The following is a 21,130-nucleotide window of genomic DNA, read 5'->3' on the forward strand; positions in this document are numbered from 1 at the left end:
GCAGCTGGCACATTTAAAGCTGTGACGTGCCTCCATAACAGGATGCTGAACGATGGGCTGGAACCACTCCATGGGCTCAAGGCGAAGTGGGAGGAGAGCGTTGGCCGGCCCATACCGGATACGGCATGGGGCCATATCCTGCGACGCACATGGAAGGGCACTAGGAACGCGCGCTTTCAGCAGGTCCATTTTTATGTGCTCCATAGGGCCTACCTAACCCCAGAGAAACTGCAGCGGCACTTTAGGGTGCCGGATGCCTGTTGCCCCCGGTGCTCGTACCTAGGGGCGGACATGGACCACTTGTTTTGGGGGTGTCCGCAACTGGGAGCTTATTGGGCTGAGGTAGGGGACCTCCTGAATGAAGTGACTGACAGGGAGGTAGACTTCGACATGGCGACGTGCCTATTGCTCTGGTTCCCGCACACCAAGCACACCAAGGTGACCAGTAAATTTATAGATCTGGGTCTGATATTGGCTCAAAGGGAAATATCGTGGCACTGGAAGGCCAGGGGGGGTCCCTCACTGCGTAGGTGGAAGAATGAGTTGCTGAGATGGTCTGACTGCGAGAGCGTGCTCCGGATGAAGCAAGCAGTGAAGTTGGGGAATGAGAAGGCTCTGGATGCAGCGCGTGCATGGGAGTTAGTGGTACAGGCTCTGCGTGATGCTTTGGTTGAGGATGAGGACGGCGAGGAATAAGCTGCTGGACACCGCGGGGCGAACACAGAAGTATGACATCACGCACTGTAGTGGACCCATCCAGTTCAGTAGAGCGAAGCACACACCTTAGCAGTTGCCAGGGGGGGGAGGGGGGCGTTGGGGGGGTTAGTTGAGGGGGGAGCTGGGGAGGGCCGGAAGCCATTGGGAGGGTTGCTGGTGGAGGCCTCGGACCTACTGGGACCGGGGATATTGAGTGGTGGGCGGTTTGATTGGTTGGAACGGCCTGGCACGAAGGCCCTAATAGCCTAGAGCAGGCCCCGATGGGGGCGATTACGTTGATACCTCGGAGATGGCTGACGGGAATGTTGTTGCGGGTGGAGGGGTAAAAGCAGATACATAAAACGATCTTTCGCCAGGGTCCCAATGGGACGTGCACTGTGTTGTGCTCCTACGGAGCGATCTGATATGCCGCCCGGCCTCCGGGATGCGGGCTGAATGGCTGTGTATAACTGTGAACTGTTACTGGAGGGGGAGGCCCGCAAGTGCACTGGCTGATTACTTTTTTCCTGCTGTTTATAACTCTGCAATAAAAATATATTTAAAAAAAAAAAAAATACATCATGTCTCGATCTATTGTGCTTGAATGCAGCCCTGTTGCTAATAGGCCTGGGCAAAATTTAATTATGCCGGAGTAATAGTAGTAATTTCTGGAATTTTGCATTCATCTTTTTACGCAAAATTGCCACAAATTATGTTGTGATGTTAGTTATGAGTAATTTGACATAAAAATCCTATTGCAGGAGCACAGGAACAACAAACTTAGCAAACTTGAGTGGCTGCTGGCTGCTGTTGTTCATGTTATTTTGCTTTTCAATCAATCAAACAATCAATCAGGGGTTTGTAAAGCGCGCTATTCATCCTTGAGGGTCTCAAGGTGCTGGGGGGGGGGGGAGGGGGAGCAGCTCCGGAGCAGTCAAAGAGCCAGGTCTTGAGGTTCTTCCTGAACGTGTGCAGGGTCAGCGAGCGTCCGATGTTCAGAGGGAGATCGTTCCAGGTCTTCGCCATGATGTAGGAGAAAGCTCTTCCACCAGTTCTGTTTCTGTGGATGCGTAGGACCGCTGCCAGGGCAAGTTTGGCAGAGCTGTGGTTCTATTTTTATTTTATAAAGTTTTATATAGCGCAAACTTGACCCAAGAGGGTATCAGAGCGCTTCACATTTAGGTTTGTTACGTTAAAAGTTACATCAGTTACAAGGGAGGGAAGGAAGGAGTCAGTAGCAGGCAGACGAGGAGGAACTGTGTTCAATGTCCAGCTGGGTAAGTGAGGTCAGGGGGACAGGGGGAAACCAGGACCCATCTCTTCAATAGCTGTCTAGCAGCTCCACCGGATATCAGCCATGTTGCTCAGGTCACAGCAAACAGGGGAATCCAGGGGTACCTGTTGGGTACCTGGAAGGATACTCTCTTGTTGAGGTATTTGGGCTGGATGTAGTTGAGGGATTTGTAGGCATAGTGAGGAGTTTGACGGTGACCCGCTTCCCCACGGGGAGCCAGTGGAGGTCTCGTAGGTGTTGGGTCATGTGTTTGTTGCACAGAGTTCCGAGGATGAGTCCAGTGGTGGCGTTCTGGATGGTTTGGAGTCCCTGTAGACTGGTTCTGTTGACTCCGGCGTATAGGGCGCTGCCATAGTCAAGTCTCCTGGTAATGAGTGTGTGGGTGACGGTTCTTCTGCAGTTGGGGGGATCCATTTGAAGGGCTTGTAGAGGATGAGTAAGCAGTTGAAACTGGTGGAGGCAACAGTGTTGATCTGGTGGTTCACGGAGAGGGTGGAGTCGAGGATGATTCAGAGGTTTAGTGTGTGGTCTGTAGGGGTGGGTGGGTTGCCGAGGGCGGACGGCCACCTGGTGTTGTCCCAGGTGGAGGTGCAGGATCCAAGGATGAGGTATTCGGTCTTCTCTGAGTTGAGCTTCAAACAGCTGTCTTTCATCCAGGCTGCAACGTTCTTCATTCTGTCCTGGAAACAGAGTCTGGTGTCTTCGGGCTTCTTCATGAGTGAGAGGATGAGCTGGGTGTCGTCAGTGTAGGATACAATGCTGAGCCCATGATGTCTGACGATGGCGGCGAGGGGGGCCATGTAGATGTTGAAGAGCGTGGGACTGAGCGATGATCCTGGGGGTACTCTGCAGTTGATATCAATGGGTTCGGAGAGGAAGGGAGGGAGTCTGGTCCTCTAGGTGCGGCCGGAGATAAAGGATTGGATCCAGTCAAGGGTGGTTCCTTGTATCCTCGCCTTGTGAAGTCTGGCTGTGAGTGTGTGATATGAGACAGTGTTGAAGGCTGCGGAGATGTCTAGCAGGATGAGGGCCGCCGTGTGTCCCTGGTCGAGTAGCATGCGGATGTCGTCGGTGGCTGCGAGGAGGGCAGTCTCGGTGCTGTGGTTGCTGCAGAATCCAGACTAGGAGGCATCAAGGATGGAGTTCTCTTCAATGAAGGTGGTCAGTTGGGCTTTTATTAGTCTCTCTGTGACTTTGGCCGTGAAGGGGAGGAGAGAGATGGGCCCGTAGATTTTCAACTCTGTTGGGTCAGCCATTGGCTTCTTGAGGAGGGGTTTGACCTTCGCCCGCTTCCAGTCATCTGGGAAGATGCCGGACATGAAGGAGCATCCTATGCATCCTATACATGATGGTCCATCCTAGTTCGGGTGCGATGGTGGCAATGGCAGCTCTGTGAAATATGTGCAGAGGGCAGGGGTCTGTAGGGGCTCCTGAGTGGGTTTTCTTCATGGTCGCAGTGATGTGTTCTACAGTGACGGGATTCCAGTTCTTGAAGGATGGTTTATCGGAGGAATACGGGGGGTTGTGTCTGGCGTCGATTCACTGAAGTTGTCGTAGAGGGCCTTGATCTTCAGATGGAAGTAGGAGCTGAGCACATTTCCTGGGAAGGAATGACCTCCGTGGCTTTGCTGGGGGGTTTTGCAAACTGCTGTATGATGCTGAACAGTTCCTTGGCATTGGTCACGTTCGTCTGGACTTTGTTTCTTATGAAGGTCCATTTGGCGTCTTTTATGCGCTGGTGGTATTGCTTCAGGGCAATCCTATGGTTGTTCCGTTCTTCTGTGGTTTTCTGGTTTCACCAGGTTTTCTCTAGGTTTCTGCAGGAGCGTCTGGCTTCTTGTAGTTCTGTGGTGAACCAGGCGGCCTTCAGGGGGTGTCATTTGGATGCGGTGGTAGAGGGGTGCAAGCTTTCGGCACAGCAGAAGATCCTGCGGTGACATTCCATGGCTGCAGAGTTGATGTCAGTCATGGTGCTGGGGGGTCTTGGAGGAGGGTGGTGTTAAGGTGTTCCTCTGTTACCTTGTTCCAGTTCCATTGTGGTGGGCGCGGGGGCTTGGGTGCGGTGGTGGTGTTGAAAGTGAAATGGACACAGTGGTGGTCCGTCCAGAGGGGCTGGGTGGTGTGGCTGAAACTGAAGTTTTGTCCTCCCGTGAATATAGGGAGGAGGGTGTGTCCAGCTTTGTGAGAGGGCGTGTTGACTAGCTGCTTCAGTCCGAGGTTGGCGCAGAGAGTGGTGGAGTCTGAGTCGTTTAGTTCTATTTCCTTATAGCAAAATGCATCTGCTGGTCCATTTTAGATGTGAGGGTGTATTTTGGGCTAGGAAAAAAATGCTAAATGCTAGGTTACTCTTCTAGCAAAATTACACTTAATTTTGCAGAACTTTAAGTAGTTACACTGCGGCAAATCACAGGACCTCTGCCAATCCTTAGTTGCTGCATGCTATGGAAGACATCACTCTGCACAAAGGTTATAGCTAGAAAGCAGCCTCAAAATTAAATTTGAAAGAGAATCAATCTAATAGACCAGCTGTGAAATCTTAGAAAGTGAATACACATTCCCTGTCTGGAAAATGTGTATAAAAGTGGGATACAAACCACCCTACTTTGTTCCAGTACCAGTTTCTTCATGATCATGGAACAAAGTGCTCTACAGAGAACTCAAAGAGCTGTTGTACAACAAAGGCTGGTGCCTGCTGACAACTAATCTCTCAGAGGTGAGGGAGACAACAATTTCTGATGTAGAAGGTGAGTGTCTGCATAAGAAGCCTATACATCTGCCTGTTGAGAGAGAGAGGGAGAGAAGGAGAAGAGAAAGTTGACGACCAAAGAGAGGGATCCAGGAGTGACCTGTGCTGTAAAATGGGTCACATGGACTTTTTAAGCAGTTTAGGAGTTGCCCACTGTCACAACTGCCTCCTTAGTCACCTCCACATGGAACGTGATCTGGAGACTGCAACTGCCACTGCCAACCCTGGACTACAGCTGACCAGAAACACCATGCTGCTGGAGGTGGATGCTATCACACACTCCACCTCCATGAGACTATGACAGTGAGGATAGTACAGTTGTTCCCCGGTAAAAGAAAAGTCAAGCCATAAGTGTTCTACCTGTGGCTGATGCACCATCCGGACTTCAACAAAAGAAGAGTAGAGCTGTGAGATCATGTGAGCAATCTGTGGCCACCTCACAGCTCATACTACCACAAACAGAGCAGGTAAACACTGGCTAAGCTACACCACGGGGACAAGAGACTAAGGCATTTGAAGAAGGAATGATGAAGACATTGATTCAAGTTGCTCATAAAGACATGGAGACACGTTCAGCTATCTGTACCTAATCTTTGCCTAAACTAGAGTTGGGCAATGGTAATAGCAGGATCTCAAACATAGTGGGAAAGAGAATAATTACACAGAAGAGGGGAAGTGTGCCACTTAACAGTAATGTAGGAGCTTAGTACAGGCCTGTATCTTGTACCCATTGGATTGTGTAGTATTTAGTACTACTTTGATAATACTTTTTTCCACAAAGAGAGACACTGGTCTAGACATTATGGTATTGTATCTGTTGGTTGACTGTTGAGATATGAACTCACCGCCACACTACCTCCCTAAGAAGCCTGTGACTGTTTGCTCTTGTTACCCTGAGAGTCAAGTGTTGAAAGGATTTATGTGACCCAGTTTGTAGAGCCATAGTATGGGGGGCCTTGGACACCAGTGGCAAAGGATTTCAACCACTGCAGTGTTTGTCCTGTGGAACCCCAAAAATGCTTTGACACCTACCCTCTTCTAGCTTCGATTTCCATCAATAAGGATCCTTTGACCTAAGAGTGACTGAGTGAACTTTGAGTCTCACTCACTTCTTGCCCATGTTTCTTATTAATAAGTAATGACAATGTTGTTTTATATCTTTGACCCACTAGCCTGCAGATTGTAACCTAGTACTGCCATGCTGGTACAATATAAAGTTCAATTTCTAAGAAAAGCGTCTATGATATCTGAGATATGTTTGTTAGAAGCTGGTGTTACTCTCATGAGGATGTGGCCTTCTGAGAAATTGGATGTCCTTCAGTCTTGTATTCTTACTTCCCAGACCCTATCAAATATTGTGGGGCAGACCTTGTCTAGAAGCTTGAAAGGCAAACAGCTTCTGTTCATTTGTTCTTGAACTCTCAACTCTTTGGGCCTGATTTAGAGTGTCGTAGATGCAGAACGGGCAGTCTAAATCTTGCTGTTTACCCACCTGCTGCCAGGGAGGTCCATCCATCTGACTTAGGGTATGGTGGTTTGACAGGTGAAACTCCGACAACCGTCTGCCACTATTGTCACATTTTTCTTTTTCCATTGAAGGTGGAATACCATAAATATGACTTACAGAGCATCATAAAGACACTACTCCATACTCCATATTTAGAGTATAATTTCTGTGGATGGAAACATGGTAGTCTATCCTCCACACCTTTGTCGGAAGAAAATGCGCATAAATAGTCAAACCCTGCCAACAGCAGCCACAAAATATACTCAAACAACATGCCCATGCTACTTAAAGGTCTGGGCCTCTACCTGGCAGTACTGGATGAACAATACCACAATTCAACAATCACTGACAGAATATCGACCAACAGAATATCGACCTACAGAAACATTGATGCTGGAATATCAAAGGCAAGAATATCGACATCCTAGCTACAACATGGTAAGTACAAAAATATTGAAACCAACATATCAATGTTAAAAATATCGTAATTAAAAATATTGTGTTTTTTCTGTTAAAGAAATGTGTAAAATAAAGTAAATAATAATTATAAATAAAATAAACATCGTTGAACATATTTAATAATGTCCTAAATTAATAAATAATACATATATAATAATAAAACATTAAACATATACATAAAATATATAATATATACTTACTTAATAATAAGTTTTAATAATTATTTTAATTACTTATAAATTATTTAAAAATACTATAAATTACAATTACATCTACACACAAAAAATAGTAACATAAATAAATAGTAAATAATTATGTTTAATAAATTATTATTTTTTATTATACTTTCAATATTTTTAAAATTAATTAAATACTACATTATCTAAAATAATTCAAAAAATATTAAAGGCCTGATTCCGAACTCGGTCGGAAGGGCACCGAATCGGGTTTGGCATTAGCGGATCGGATTCGGAGGCTGAATTTCCGTCCGGTTCGTACACGAGCTGGAGCTTCCGGCTCACAATAGCGCCCAGAGTTGGGCTTTGGGGGTCTGCATCGGACTCACTGTTACCTGCAGCCTTACGACTCGGACACAGGGGAAGACCCATGGGTCTCCCCAACACAGGCATGTGCGGTGCAGATGGCACCGACGCGTACCCACTGTAGGGGGCGCACTTTTCAGCAACGTACCCATTCAGTCAATGGGAGGCCATGTACGTATCAAATGACTGGCTCTCATTGACTTCTATGGGAGTCCGAGCGAACCGAGTCCGTCAGCATACGGCTGCATCGTACTCGCTCGGTAGGGCTGCAGGAGTCCGGATCGGTAGAAAAACACCCCTGATCCGGCGCGGTCGGAGTGCTTTCCGACCCTGATCGGAATCGGCCCCTCAATAGATAAATAAATAAAACTACTATTTAAAGTCCAAAAAAAACTACAGTAATGAAAACATTGGCTAGAGTGTGACGTTAAATCACTATTCCCATTACAGGAAATGCAACAGCAGGGAAAGCGTTGGATAGTGTAGGGGAAAAAAATTATTATTCCCACTCCAGAGAGTGCAACAGTAGGGAAAGCGTTGGCTAGCGTAGGGGTAACAATTACTATTCCCACTCCAGGGAGTGCAACAGAAGGGAAAACTTTGGATAGCATAGGGGTAAAAATTACTATTCCCACTCCAGAGAGTGCAACAGTAGGGAAAGCGTTGGGTAGCGTAGGGGTAAAAATTACTATTCCTACTCCAGAGAGTGCAACAGTAGGGAAAGCGTTGGATAGTGGGAAGGTCAAAATTACTATTCCCACTCCAGAGAGTGCAACCGTAGGGAAAGTATTGGATAGCGTAGGGGTAAAAATTACTATTCCAACTCCAGCGAGTGAAAAAGTAGGGAAAGCATTGGATAGCGTAGGGGTAAAAATTGCCATTCCCAGTCCAGAGAGTGCAACAGTAGGGAAAGCGTTGGATAGCGGGAAGGTAACAATTACTATTCCCACTCCAGAGAGTGCAACAGTAGGGAAAGTGTTGGATACCGTAGGGGTAAAAATTACTGTTCCCACTCTAAAGAGTGCAAAAGTAGGGACAGCGTTAGATAGCGTAGGGGTAAAAATTACTATTCCCACTCCAAAGAGTGCAACAGTAGGGAAAGCGTTGGATAGCGGGAGGGTAAACATTACTATTCCCACTCCAGAGAGTGCAAGAGTAGGGAAAGCGTTGGCTAGGTAGGGGTAAAAATTACTATTCCCACTCCAGAGAGTGCAACAGAAGGGAAAACTTTGGATAGCATAGGGGTAAAAATTACTATTCCCACTCCAGAGAGTGCAACAGTAGGGAAAGCGTTGAATAGCGTAGGGGTAAAAATTACTATTCCTACTCCAGAGAGTGCAACAGTAGGGAAAGCGTTTGATAGGGGGAAGGTCAAAATAACTATTCCCACTCCAGAGAGTGCAACCGTAGGGAAAGTGTTGGATAGCATAGGGGTAAAAATTGCCATTCCCAGTCCAGAGATTGCAACGGTAGGGAAAGCGTTGGATAGCGGGAAGGTAAAAATTACTATTCCCACTCCAGAGAGTGCAACAGTAGGGAAAGTGTTGGATACCGTAGGGGTAAAAATTACTATTCCCACTCTAGAGAGTGCAACAGTAGGGACAGCGTTGGATAGCGTAGGGGTAAAAATTACTATTCCCACTCCAATGAGTGCAACAGTAGGGAAAGCGTCGGATAGCGGGAGGGTAAAAATTACTATTCCCACTCCAGTGAGTGCAACAGTAGGGAAAGCGTTGGTTAGCGGGTGGGTAAAAATTACTATTCCCAATCCAGTGAGTGCAACAGTAATGAAAACGTTGGATAGAGTAGGGTAGAAATTACTATTCCCACTCCAAAGAGTGCAACAGTAGGGAAAACATTGGATAGCGTAGGGGTAGAAAATTACTATTCCCACTCCAGTGAGTGCAACAGTAGGGAAAGCGTTGGATAGCGTGGCGGTAACAATTACTATTCCCACTCCAGTGAGTGCAACAGTAGGGAACCTTTGGATAGCGGGTGGGTAAAAATTACTATTCCCACTCCAGTGAGTGCAACAGTAGGGAAAATGTTGGATAGCGTTGGGGTCAAAATTACTATTCCCACTCCAGAGAGTGCAACAGTAGGAATAACGTTGGATATCATAGTGGTGAAAATTACTATTCCCACTCCAGAGAGTGAAACAGTAGGGAACGCGTTGGATAGCTTAAATATAACATACTTATAAATAATTTTTGTATTTAAAATAATTAATAATTAAAATTTTAAATAACTACATCATTTACGAATACTCATTAATAATTATTAAAAAAATAATTACAATTGAATAATTATTTAACAATAAATTAACAATAAATACCAAATATGAATAAATTAATATTAGTTACCAAATAATACATATTGAACAATAACATATTTTTCAAAACAGAAAAGATATTAATTATTAAAAATTGATTAGCAATTAAAAAACATTAAACAATAAAAGTATTTCTTATGCCAAAAAATACTTTTTTTTATAAAACATTAATTACCAATTATTAAAACATAATTTCCAATTTAAAAAAATAAATTACCAATTAAAAAAAATAAATTACCACTTAGAAAAATGAATTACCAATTGCAAACACAAATTACCAATTAAAAAAAATGTATTACCAATTACAAACATTCATTACCAATTAAAAAAGTAATTACCAATTAAAATAAGTAATTGACAATTAATAATTAATTAAAAATAAATTAATTATCCATACCAAAAAAGAGAAATAAATCATTACTTAATTACAATTAAAATACTTCCCACCCAATTCCCCTATAAACCCACTACCCGCTACAGAACTTAAACGCAAAAAATAATTCAAATTAATTTATAATTCCTAAAAATGAATAATTAATTTAGTACAATTAAATTACTTCCCACCCTATTCCCCTATAAACCGACAACCCGCTCCAGTACTGAAACATAAAATTGACTTAAAAATAACATTATTAATATATAAAAATAGTACACATATAATTTAAAACAAGTAAAATACTTAACAAAAAACATATAACACATACATATTAAATACATAATAAAATACATAACAATAATACAAATATCAATATTAGTAACATCGAGATTAGTAACATCGATATTTTTGATATCGATGTTACTGACTTCGATATTATTTACATCGATATGAAAAAACCCCGATATTACTTACCTTAGGGACGATATTCTGTCCAACGATATTCTTGACCTCGATATTCTGTACCTCGATATTTCCAACTCGATATTTCTGTAGGTCGCTATTAAAAACTCGATATTTAGACTGTGTACAAAATAAATCTTTTTAAATTCACTTTTTGAATGCACTCTGTTAAATAGCAATGCCACTAAAGTTAAAATTATGAAACCCAAAGCATGTCTAACAGCGGTTTACCCAGTTTCCCTGTCTGTCTACATACCTTTCACTACATACCCCTATTAAATACTGACATAATACATGTTTACTAACCCCAAACCTCGTCAGTAAGTTATAGCATATTTGTTTTTTAAATTTACATGGTGACACAAACATAAAATGCTAACACTCTCTAACTAAGTTGGTTTAAATGTTTTAAAACATAAATGAGAAGTACATACTATTTTTAAATATTTATTAACAGTAATTTATATTTATATTTTCAACTATGGCTGGATAATAGAAATCCAGACATCCAGTTCACCGTAAACTTTAGCAAAAAAGAGATGACTTTTCTGTATCTCTTTATTAAACATGAAGACGTGTATCTCTACACTATGCTATACACAAAGAAAACAGACAGGAATACACTGCTGCATTTTCAAAGTTTCCACCAACGCAACCTGCGCAAAAATTTACCATTCAGTCAGTTTCTTACAATAAGGTGTAATTGCTCCAGAAAAGATGACTACTTTAACAATGCTGGACTACTTCTGAATAAACTATCAGAGAAATTACCCAGGAAAATTGCTCAAACTCACAATGAAGAGGGCTTGGTATACACTGAGAGACTTTCTCCTCACACCAAGACAAAAGAATCAAAGTATGCCACTAGTTTGAGTTACCTCCTTCTCCGGCCTCACAAATGGAGTAAGTTTGGGGTAAATGCTACCCCAAGTGCACGTTTAGCAAGCATGAGAGGCTGCTTCTACTGCTGTTCGTGTTCTGTTGTGTTTAGCACTATTTCTTAGCTCAAAACGCATCCTTCCATCCATTTTGGATGCAAGGGAGCATTTGTGTGCTAAGAAGATTGCCCTAAATGCACAATTACTCTTCATACTCTTCTTGTGTAATTCTTGTGCAATTCCACATACTCTTGCAGAATTTTCCATATCATTAAGTTACATGGAATTGTGTGAATGCATGGGATTACGTGAATTATGCCTACCCCTAATTTTGACTAACACTCCAAACAAACAGTATCCGAGAAGGCGATCACTGGCCGAGTGAAGTGAAAAGACTGAGATTCTTTCTGAGGGGCTTATTCCGATGTCAGACGGACCTAAGTCCCTCCGACATCGGGCAGGAGCTGTAACCGACCAACCTGCTGTCGTTGGTTACATCCCTGGTAGTACGATGAGACCGAACAGGGTTCGGTCGCATTCGTATACCTGACAATGCAAGCATGCTTTCCGGTCAGAAAGCATGCTTGCATTGCTGAAAGCAGGGGTGCAGTTCATCCCTGCACCCTGTGGCTGGCACCCCAAGGTGCCTGCCACCGGATGAAGGGATCAAAGGAGGGGCATCATGGGTGCCCCCAGGCCGCCATCCGGCAGCCTCGCACCCATGGGGTCCTGCTGGGGACTCCAGAGACAGCTTCCGACTGCCTTCTCGTGCCAGAGAGACCGACAAGAAAAGGCAGTGAAAAGCTGCCATCGTACTCTCTCGGTCGCACAGAGGCGACCGGGGGAGTACTGGAGTATTTCCGGACTGCGGACAGGCTCTCCGGTCCTGTCGTCCGCAATCCAGAAATCCGCATCAGATTCCTTCCCGACCGAGTCCATCGGAATGGCTTGGTCGGGAACGAATCCGGCCGGCAATGACCGGTTCGGTTGGAAGAGCTCCGAACATGGTTCGGAGTCCTTCCGGCCAATATCGGAATCGGCCCCTATGAAGGAAAACAGGGAAAGAACTACAACAGCTTTGAAGTGTGCTGGCTTGCCAAACTGGATCCTTGCCAGTCATAGACAAAGAGTCCCAAGTCCACCTGAACGACAAGAGCAACAACTCATAGAACAAAGAAAAGAACCAAAAGCTGAAAGTTGTGAAGTCGATGAAATCAGAGAAACAGACTCTGAAGAACGCATCGATGAGCAAACAAACACAAGTCAAGTAGGATGGGCACCAATTACTGGGTCTCAGGGGACTGCTCTAGAGACCAGGGAAGAGCAAGAGACTGAAAGACCAGAACAAACCAAAACAGAAAATCCAGATCAAGCTCAAGCAAAAGAAGAAAAAGAAAGACTGACAGGTTCAGAACAAATTCAGTCAACAAAAGTATCTACTACAGGAAATAGAGATCAAGCTCAGTTAGGATTAGGAAAAGAAGGACTGAAAGATCCAGAACAAACCCAATCAACAGAAAGAAAGAGATCAGAAAATAAAGAACAAGCTCAGCTAAAAGAAAGAGAAAATAAAAGAACATTAGAAATAGGCGAGAAAGGTGAAAAGGCAGTACAAACAAGCAGGATCAGAGAAGGTGATCACTGGCCAAGTGGAGTGAAAAGACTGAGCTACTTTCTAAGAAGGAAAACAGGGAAAGAACTAAAACAAGTAAATGAGGGGTCAAGTGAAGTGGAACAAGAACAATCAAGAAGAAAGTCTTTACGGAAATCCAGAAGAGTGAGAGTTCCGAGCAGAAAATATAAGGCTCCCAAATGGACATATATCATTCTCAAGGACTTTGGAATTCTTGATCTGAAAGAAGAACAAGAAAGAGTATCTATTGAAGGAATTGATGAAAGCAAATTGAGACCACCTTAAAAGGAAAAGACTTTGATACAAAGGGTGGAAATTTACAAACAAATGAAGAGAATAAAAAACAAGGGGCAAAGACGAAAGGCTCTTGGAGTGTGGGATCACACAAAGATTTTTATTTTTTTAGATTGAATAATTTTAGAATACTGAAAATGGCAGAAACGGAAGTGGCTGAAAGTCCAAAATATAGTCTAAAACAAAGATGTATAAAATATTGTTTGTTCAGTGTTTTAATACTAATGTCCATTTGGTTATTGCTAAATGTTGTGATACAAGTTGTAATGGTAACTAATAACAGAAATAACACTAATACAAGGAATCGAGTGAATACAGTTACTAAAGGAATCACTACTACGAATTTAGGGCAAATGGATAAAAGCATGTATCATCATGACAAATCGAATAGTGATTTTTCATTAAATATATTTACTAAACTTCTTTACGAATACGTGGACACAATGGATGTGAGAGATTGCTATGTTTGCATAAAAATTACCTTCTTCCGTCTCGGAGGGGGTGACATATCACCATCTTCCTTTAACATATGGTGTGTCATATAGTGTTGTATCTAGTCTATTTTATGTAACAGGCCAGTTCCAGTATTACTATTCGACAATGGATCTAGCGTTTTCAGAAATCCCTATTAATAGAAAGATGAACTCAGTGCTTAGAAGTAAAAATGCAGAATTCATGGGCGAGTTCTTCTTAACAACAAGCCCAATGGACATAACCTATGCTCATAAGAATTAGCTAACTTTCATTTTGCAAGATGAAGAAAAAGATTTTCTAAATTCAGTAGAGGAGAGAAGGCAAGATTTCCAAAAGAAAGCTGTTGAACAGAAGACACATGTACTGCCGTGGGTTAATACGGAAGGGGACTATAAGAAAGGCGAGACTCGTGCTGGAATGTCCCTATACTTTTCAAAATTGGGGAAATTCTGTCTGCATAGACTAAAAATTGACTATAACAACATTTTCATTGGTTCTAGTGAATATGAACATACCTTCCTAATCATGGGGGGATGGGGACTAAAAGGTGGAACTGATCCCGTTTTCCCAGGAATTTATTTCGTGTGTGGAAAAAATGTTTATTATAGGTTACCTACACGATGGTATGTTAGCTGTTATTTTGGAATAGTATTTCCGTAGGTATACCACATAACAAAGAACAATTAAATGGATGTAGTAAGTCAAGGACTAAAACGAAGTAAGAGATCAAGTTTTTCAGAAATAGTAGGTGATATATTTGGTGCACTAATACCGTCAGTTGGAGTCGTACTAAATTCACATAAAATACGTAAATTATCAACAGTAGTTGATCATCTATCAACAGATACTGCTGGAGGATTCTTCGTGATTAATACCGAAATGGTTGAAATTAGGTCTACGGTTTTGTAAAATCTACTTGCCCTTGATATATTGTTGGCAAAAGAGGGTGGAGTCTGTGGCATGTTGAAAATTCCACACTGCTCTACATATATCCCAGACAAAAGTAAAGGTATTGAAGGATATAGAAAGAATATTACAAAGATTCATGAAGATTTGACCCAACTGGAGGTTGACGTCTGTGAAAAACTAAGTAGAAGTATTAAAGTATTTCTGCTATAGGTAGTTGGTTCTGTACTTTTGGGAGCAGTCTATTAGGAAAAATACTAATTCCTATAATCTCAGTAGCAATAGCAACCGTGATGATAGTAATGATATATAAGTGTTGCAAGGGTAAAACCAGAATCCAGAATGATGACTGAAATAAATAATAAAAGAATGGGAAGAAAGAGAAAAAGGGAAGAGATTGAGTTAGCAGAAATGAAAGGAAGTTTATATAATAAGATAAAAGAATTAGACATGAAAGAGAAAAATGGAGGGTGAACAGTGAGAATTATGTGATTTAGAAAATGACACTTGTTCATGACTCATTTATTAATAGAGTGCATTTGGGCCTGTCTAAACCAATAACAAAAAGAAAAGATGGCGATGGGTGAAATGATTTGCGCATTCTCAGTGTATACGTGAGATGACCCGATGACCGAAGAGCTGAATGGCTGTTAAAGAACAAGGACAGAGGTTGTGAGAAAGAGGAGATGTGTATCCCTCATCCATGGAGCCTGTATTAAATGTTATTAAATATTGCAACAATACATGTATGAGAATTGAAAGTTATGAATGAGCTGAAGGAGAAGGGTTTGCAAACAATAGTACTTTAATAAAAATGAATATGTCAGCTTGGTATGATGAAACCTGCCCTTGCCCCGACCAATCGTATTCCGTATTCCATCAATATTTGCAACTTTTGAGGGTGGGGCATGTAGAAATAAAGACTATAACTAGAGTGACTTAAGTTAACTAGATATCAAATGGATGCTGAGAAAGAAAGAGAGACGAGAGTTGCTAGAAGAAAAGAAGAGAGAGCAGACTGGGAAAATTCAAATCCGAATGACAGCCTGATTAGATTAGAAGATTCTGGAAGAACCTCAAGGAGGGAGAGAGTGTAAGAGAGGGATGCATCCTAGTGCGTCGGGTTTACAGAGAAGTCTAGTAAGTATCTGCCCTGTCCTAATCCTGTCCTACCGTTCTTTGTCTCCAGATCCTAATTCAGGAGACTCCCACCAGCCCTTTGGCGAGAGGGGTGTTTTTCATTCGTTCTATTAGGTGATCATCGTTCTGTCTAAGAATTTGAATATTTATTTGCAAAGTATTTTATATGTGCCTTTTGTCTCTACATCTAACCACTCTCTTTGTATTTGATTTGTTGAATGAATTTTGTGTAAATGAATGTATTTGTTAAATAAGTTTCTCTCCTTGTAAAGAATGACAGCGTTTGCACTGTGAATCGGTATTAATGAGTGTTTGATTCATGACTGAAATCCTTGATAAAGCTTATGAATCTTACCCAGAGTCTGTGGTTATTTCTCTGAGATCTGTGGATTAGTTAAATAGATTGTTAATATCACCATCAACTAACTCAACTACACTACATGTACATTAATGGTTCGGAAAAGGGATCAGCCTATAAATACCCTTTGTAAGCCTCTCTTATAATGCAGGATATGAACAACCAAATTGCTTTGTACAAATACATTGAGATGGATACGGTGGGAGAAAAACAAAAGACTGTATTTGAATGCTTATATTTTTTGGAAGTACATGATACACAGCGGTCATCATTAAAGTGTGTTGATAAAAAACTAACTCAACTAATGGTCCATCGACTAAAGGAAAGAGTGTTTGACTCGTGAAGATTAGTTAGGCATTGAGTTTTATTTTCAAACTATTATGTGTTCACAGAGAACTAATTAATCAGAACTTAGGCAAATTATAAAACTTGGCCCCTCAGCGGTTTGGCCGGGGAGTGTGAATAAACACTTGCGTATATGTGTATGGGCCCCATTGAAAAAGTTGGTATTGTGAAATGTTCAACCTTGGACTTCCGCTGGATCACCCCTGTCTCATCCCCCTCATAATAGGACTAGCCTCTGTAAGTTCGCCCCCAGGTCACCCCTGCACTTTCGTGTAGTTGTCTTGGTGTAGATTAACAAAATTACTTTGATTATACTGACATAATTAAAATAAGTCCCAGGCTTAGTCAAAACACACCTGTGTGATACATATAGGAGACCCACGCTCGTAGTATATACCAGTCAACAAAGGTACAAAGGTAAATTGTAAATATTATCAAATTACTCTTGTTTTGAGCCAACCATTAGCACATGAGCAAAATATTAAGCAATCTCTACATTTGTCTCTGATAAGACATAGATACATCTTTCATACCAGCTGGTGGTGCTGTGGGGATGTTCACATTGTCACTGTCATCTTCTGCGTGTCTGTGTAAAGTTTGTCTAGAATCATTCAGCACATGAGCATAAGCCTCCAGATTGTGAGTTGTTCCATCCATAGCTGCATAGGACTTCTGGCAATGCAAAATAGAGTCAACAATGGATTCTGTGGTTAGTTGTGCAGAAAAGAAATGCAAAGAAACACAAGTGCAGAAAAATATTATGAGTGTCTGCTGTGTACAGGCTTGTTAGTTATATTTTAGTAGTAACACTATATAAGCCCAATATAAAACACGATACACTTTGTCCTGCAACCTTTAATCAAGAAAATTCATCTCCACATTAAGACACAAACTGAAGCATGTGATGTCATCTGTGATATAATTTGTGAGGCTATGAACAGTGCAAGGAGGTGTTATGGGTTAATTGCTCCCAATAGCTGTTTATTTTCAATGTTTTTTTTATGTTTTGCATTGTAACCATACGTCCCATCAATAAGAGTTAAAAAGAGAGCCTGACCTTCGACCAGGCCCTTCACCTAGATTTTATGTGGACATAGCCTCTTAAGCATAACCTTTAACGATGAGCAGCAAGGTTTGTTGAGTAGGCCTGGAAGTTAGCCCTGTTTGATGTCCTTGTATGGCTCTAACTCACTCGAGGTGGCCAAATTTAAACAGTGAGGATTGAATGAATGGCTGTAATTTGACCACTCCACTTGGCTACACCATATTTACTCAGGTGTAGGCGCTGTGTCAGGCTGTGTGTAACTAAACAACATTCAGAATTACCAAAATACGTTTTAACACCGGTATCACTTTCCTGTTAGTGTAACTGCAGGTTTAAATGCATATTTTACATTTCTATGATCATTCAGTACCACAATAAAGACAACTGATTCCGGAAAAAATGCCTTCCTAATGCTATTCGTAGGCTTACCTTTCGACTGACTCGTATCCAGGGCTTTTTCCAACAAATGTGCAAGTACGATGCATATTCCAGGCAAATCCCGACCGAATTTTTGTGTCCGATTCATGCACTATGTCAGTACCTAACAGGCTCAGGAGACACGTATATTGTGTCCTACGGAGGCTCAAACCAACCCATTTCTGGACACGCAAGTACAGGGTCCCACCTCCGGCACGTCACAGCATTCAGACGAGGCGTATGAAAGCTCAGAGTTGCGCGAGAACATGATCAACAGGTACGAGACAGAGCAGCCATGTATCCAATTGCGCATGTCTTAACTATATTGTACGCCTACCGCTCCTGACGCGCATGCTGCAGAAGGTAAGTCATACACCTACCACACACCAAAGTGTCACGTGTACACGAAAGGAAACACCACTATTGGGGGGCGTATGCCTGTCACTCCCAGCACTGTCCACCCCATAGGGGGGTGGATGCCTATCACTACTAGCACATCCTAACTAGAGGGGGGTGGATGCCTATCACTACTAGCACATCCTAACTAGAGGGGGTGGATGCCTATCAATCCCAGCATTGCCCACCCCATATGGGGGTGGATGTCTATCACTCCCAGCAATGTCCACCTCATAAGGGGGTGGATGCCTATCACTACTAGCACATCCTAACTAGATGGGGTGGATGCCCATCTCTCCCAGCATTGTCCACCCCATAGGTGGGTGGATGCCTCTCCCAGCATGTGCTTGGGTGTGTGGCATTGTTCGCATCCGAGTCTGTCGCGTTGTGTATGTGCTTGGCTACATGGAGTCATTCGCGTCCGAGTCTGTGGTGTCGTGGCTTTGCTTGGGTGTGTGGCATCAGTCGCGTCCGATTCTGTCACGCCGTGGATGTGTTTGGGTGAATGGAGTCGTTAGTGTAAGTGTCTGTGTCGTTGTGTTAAGGCTTAGCTATATCGTACCCTGCGCGTGCGAGTCTATCACATCAGGCTCCTTTCCTACCGACTCGTCATTGATCTTTATTTCAGACCGAATCCTTTTTTTTAATTTTAAATTTGCATCGTACTTGCTCATATGGCCGGGATACCTGTCACCCCCTCCCAACACAATCCCCAAGGATGGGAAGACGGACACAGTTCTTGAACTTTTGGAAGGCGGGAGGGAGTTACCCTCCCGGCCGTATTTATTAAAATATGAAACAAAATTAAAACATTAAAATAACAGTTTCATATCATGTACAATTTTTCATTTACACATTACGATGTTTATTGGCTAACCTTAACACATCTCTAATACAAAGGTTCTCCTAGCCGAGTCTAAAACATCCTGCAAATGCATATTCTCAAAATTAAAATTGTACATCCTAACATTACGGGCCAACGGCAAGGTCGTAACCGGTGTCAGATCCCTAATACCAGAACTCCCCCCTCACTTGTGAGGGGCGGGCGCACAGAGGACTGTACCTCTGTGCCAATTTCCAATTTCCCTTGTCTTAACGGGGGCCCCATATTTACTCGACGCCATCTTAGTGGTCGTCCGAGGACTCGTGTGAGGTGTCTAAAAGGTAGCGTAGACAACCCTCCCACCCCACACTGCTTACCACATCCGCCGTCGCGGATGTCCTGGCCCCGGGAAATTCGTAGGAGGGGCCCGTAGCCCCTCCTCCCCTGGGAGGGGCCTATGACCGCCTTCCCTTTTGGCGGCCCCATCCTTAGAGGGTACCGCCTCCCCGTGTGAGGGGCCAATGGCCGCCTCCCCCCGGGCGCTCCCATCCATAATGGGTGGCGCCCCACCTCTAGGGATCTTCCAATTACTGCTCACCGATCATGACCTTACCGCCCGACCAAAATAAATACGACATTTTGAACCTAATGAGGACGGAATAAACGGTTATACTGGACATTTCAGAATATAAACCTTTACCTACACGAATACATCTTTCAACTAGGCTGTGATACTTCGCCTAAAAACATGCTAAAAGCAACCATTTTATTGTCATAAGAAACAATCCCAACTTTATTTAAAAACAACCTGTAAAAAGAGATATTATCACCGTCAATCGACTTTATTGCAATACTAATCGTTGCCATAAGGGGCTGGTGGGTGGGTCAAAATTGGCTCCTTGTTCCGTCTAGGGCTCACGTGCAACGAGGAGGTGCAGCTTCCAAACACAGGAACAAGAGGATGCTTCCTTGGATTGTTGCTCCTTTTATTCTTCCTCTGGAGGGCGTGTACCCTCCTCCGATCCGCCTACAGGGCGTGGCCAATGGTGTAGGTGTCTAGGACAACCCCTCTTGGGCGGGGAAAGGCGCGCCCCGGCTACGCCGCTTCGGGCATACCAGCCGAGACACGCCTCCCGCCCAAAATGGTTTCCCGGGGGGGTCAGGGCACCCTACCATACGTTCTGGGGGACCGAGTGGTCGCCCCTTTCCATATGGCCGGGATACCCGTCACCCCCTCCCAACACAATCCCCAAAGATGGGAAGACGGACACAGTTCTTGAACTTTTGGAAGGCGGGAGGGAGTTACCCTCCCGGCCGTATTTATTAAAATATGAAACAAAATTAAAACATTAAAATAACAGTTTCATATCATGTACAATTTTTCATTTACACATTACGATGTTTATTGGCTAACCTTAACACATCTCTAATACAAAGGTTCTCCTAGCCGAGTCTAAAACATCCTGCAAATGCATATTCTCAAAATTAAAATTGTACATCCTAACATTACGGGCCAACGGCAAGGTCGTAACCGGTGTCAGATCCCTAATACCAGAACTCCCCCCTCACTTGTGAGGGGCGGGCGCACAGAGGACTGTACCTCTGTACCAATTTCCAATTTCCCTTGTCTTAACGGGGGCCCCATATTTACTCGATGCCATCTTAGTGGTCGTCCGAGGACTCGTGTGAGGTGTCTAGAAGGTAGCGTAGACCCCCCTCCCACCCCACACTGCTTACCACATCCGCCGTCGCGGATGTCCTGGCCCCGGGAAATTCGTAGGAGGGGCCCGTAGCCCCTCCTCCCCTGGGAGGGGCCTATGACTGCCTTCCCTTTTGGCGGCCCCATCCTTAGAGGGTACCGCCTCCTCGTGTGAGGGGCCAATGGCCGCCTCCCCCCGGGCGCTCCCATCCATAATGGGTGGCACCCCACCTCTAGGGATCTTCCAATTACTGCTCACCGATCATGACCTTACCGCCACAGGCCGGATAGTTGACCGGCTATCCGGA

General features: G+C 43.4%; 1 protein-coding gene across 2 annotated transcripts in view; it reads right to left on the minus strand.

The window, feature by feature from the left end:
- The window catches only part of LOC147709061 (up-regulator of cell proliferation-like), a 327,619-nt gene that overhangs the window by 34,698 nt on the left and 271,791 nt on the right, over positions 1 to 21,130 (minus strand). For both annotated transcript variants that reach the window (XM_086927668.1, XM_086927669.1), the window contains one exon: positions 16,976 to 17,114. In XM_086927668.1, the coding sequence (XP_086783794.1) occupies positions 16,976 to 17,099 (124 nt within the window). In that variant the 5' untranslated portion in view covers positions 17,100 to 17,114. The remainder of the gene's footprint in view (positions 1 to 16,975; positions 17,115 to 21,130) is intronic.

The sequence above is a fragment of the Lissotriton vulgaris genome, chromosome 6 (assembly GCF_964263255.1).
Source record: "Lissotriton vulgaris chromosome 6, aLisVul1.2, whole genome shotgun sequence".
Classification (NCBI taxonomy): Eukaryota; Metazoa; Chordata; class Amphibia; order Caudata; family Salamandridae; genus Lissotriton; species Lissotriton vulgaris.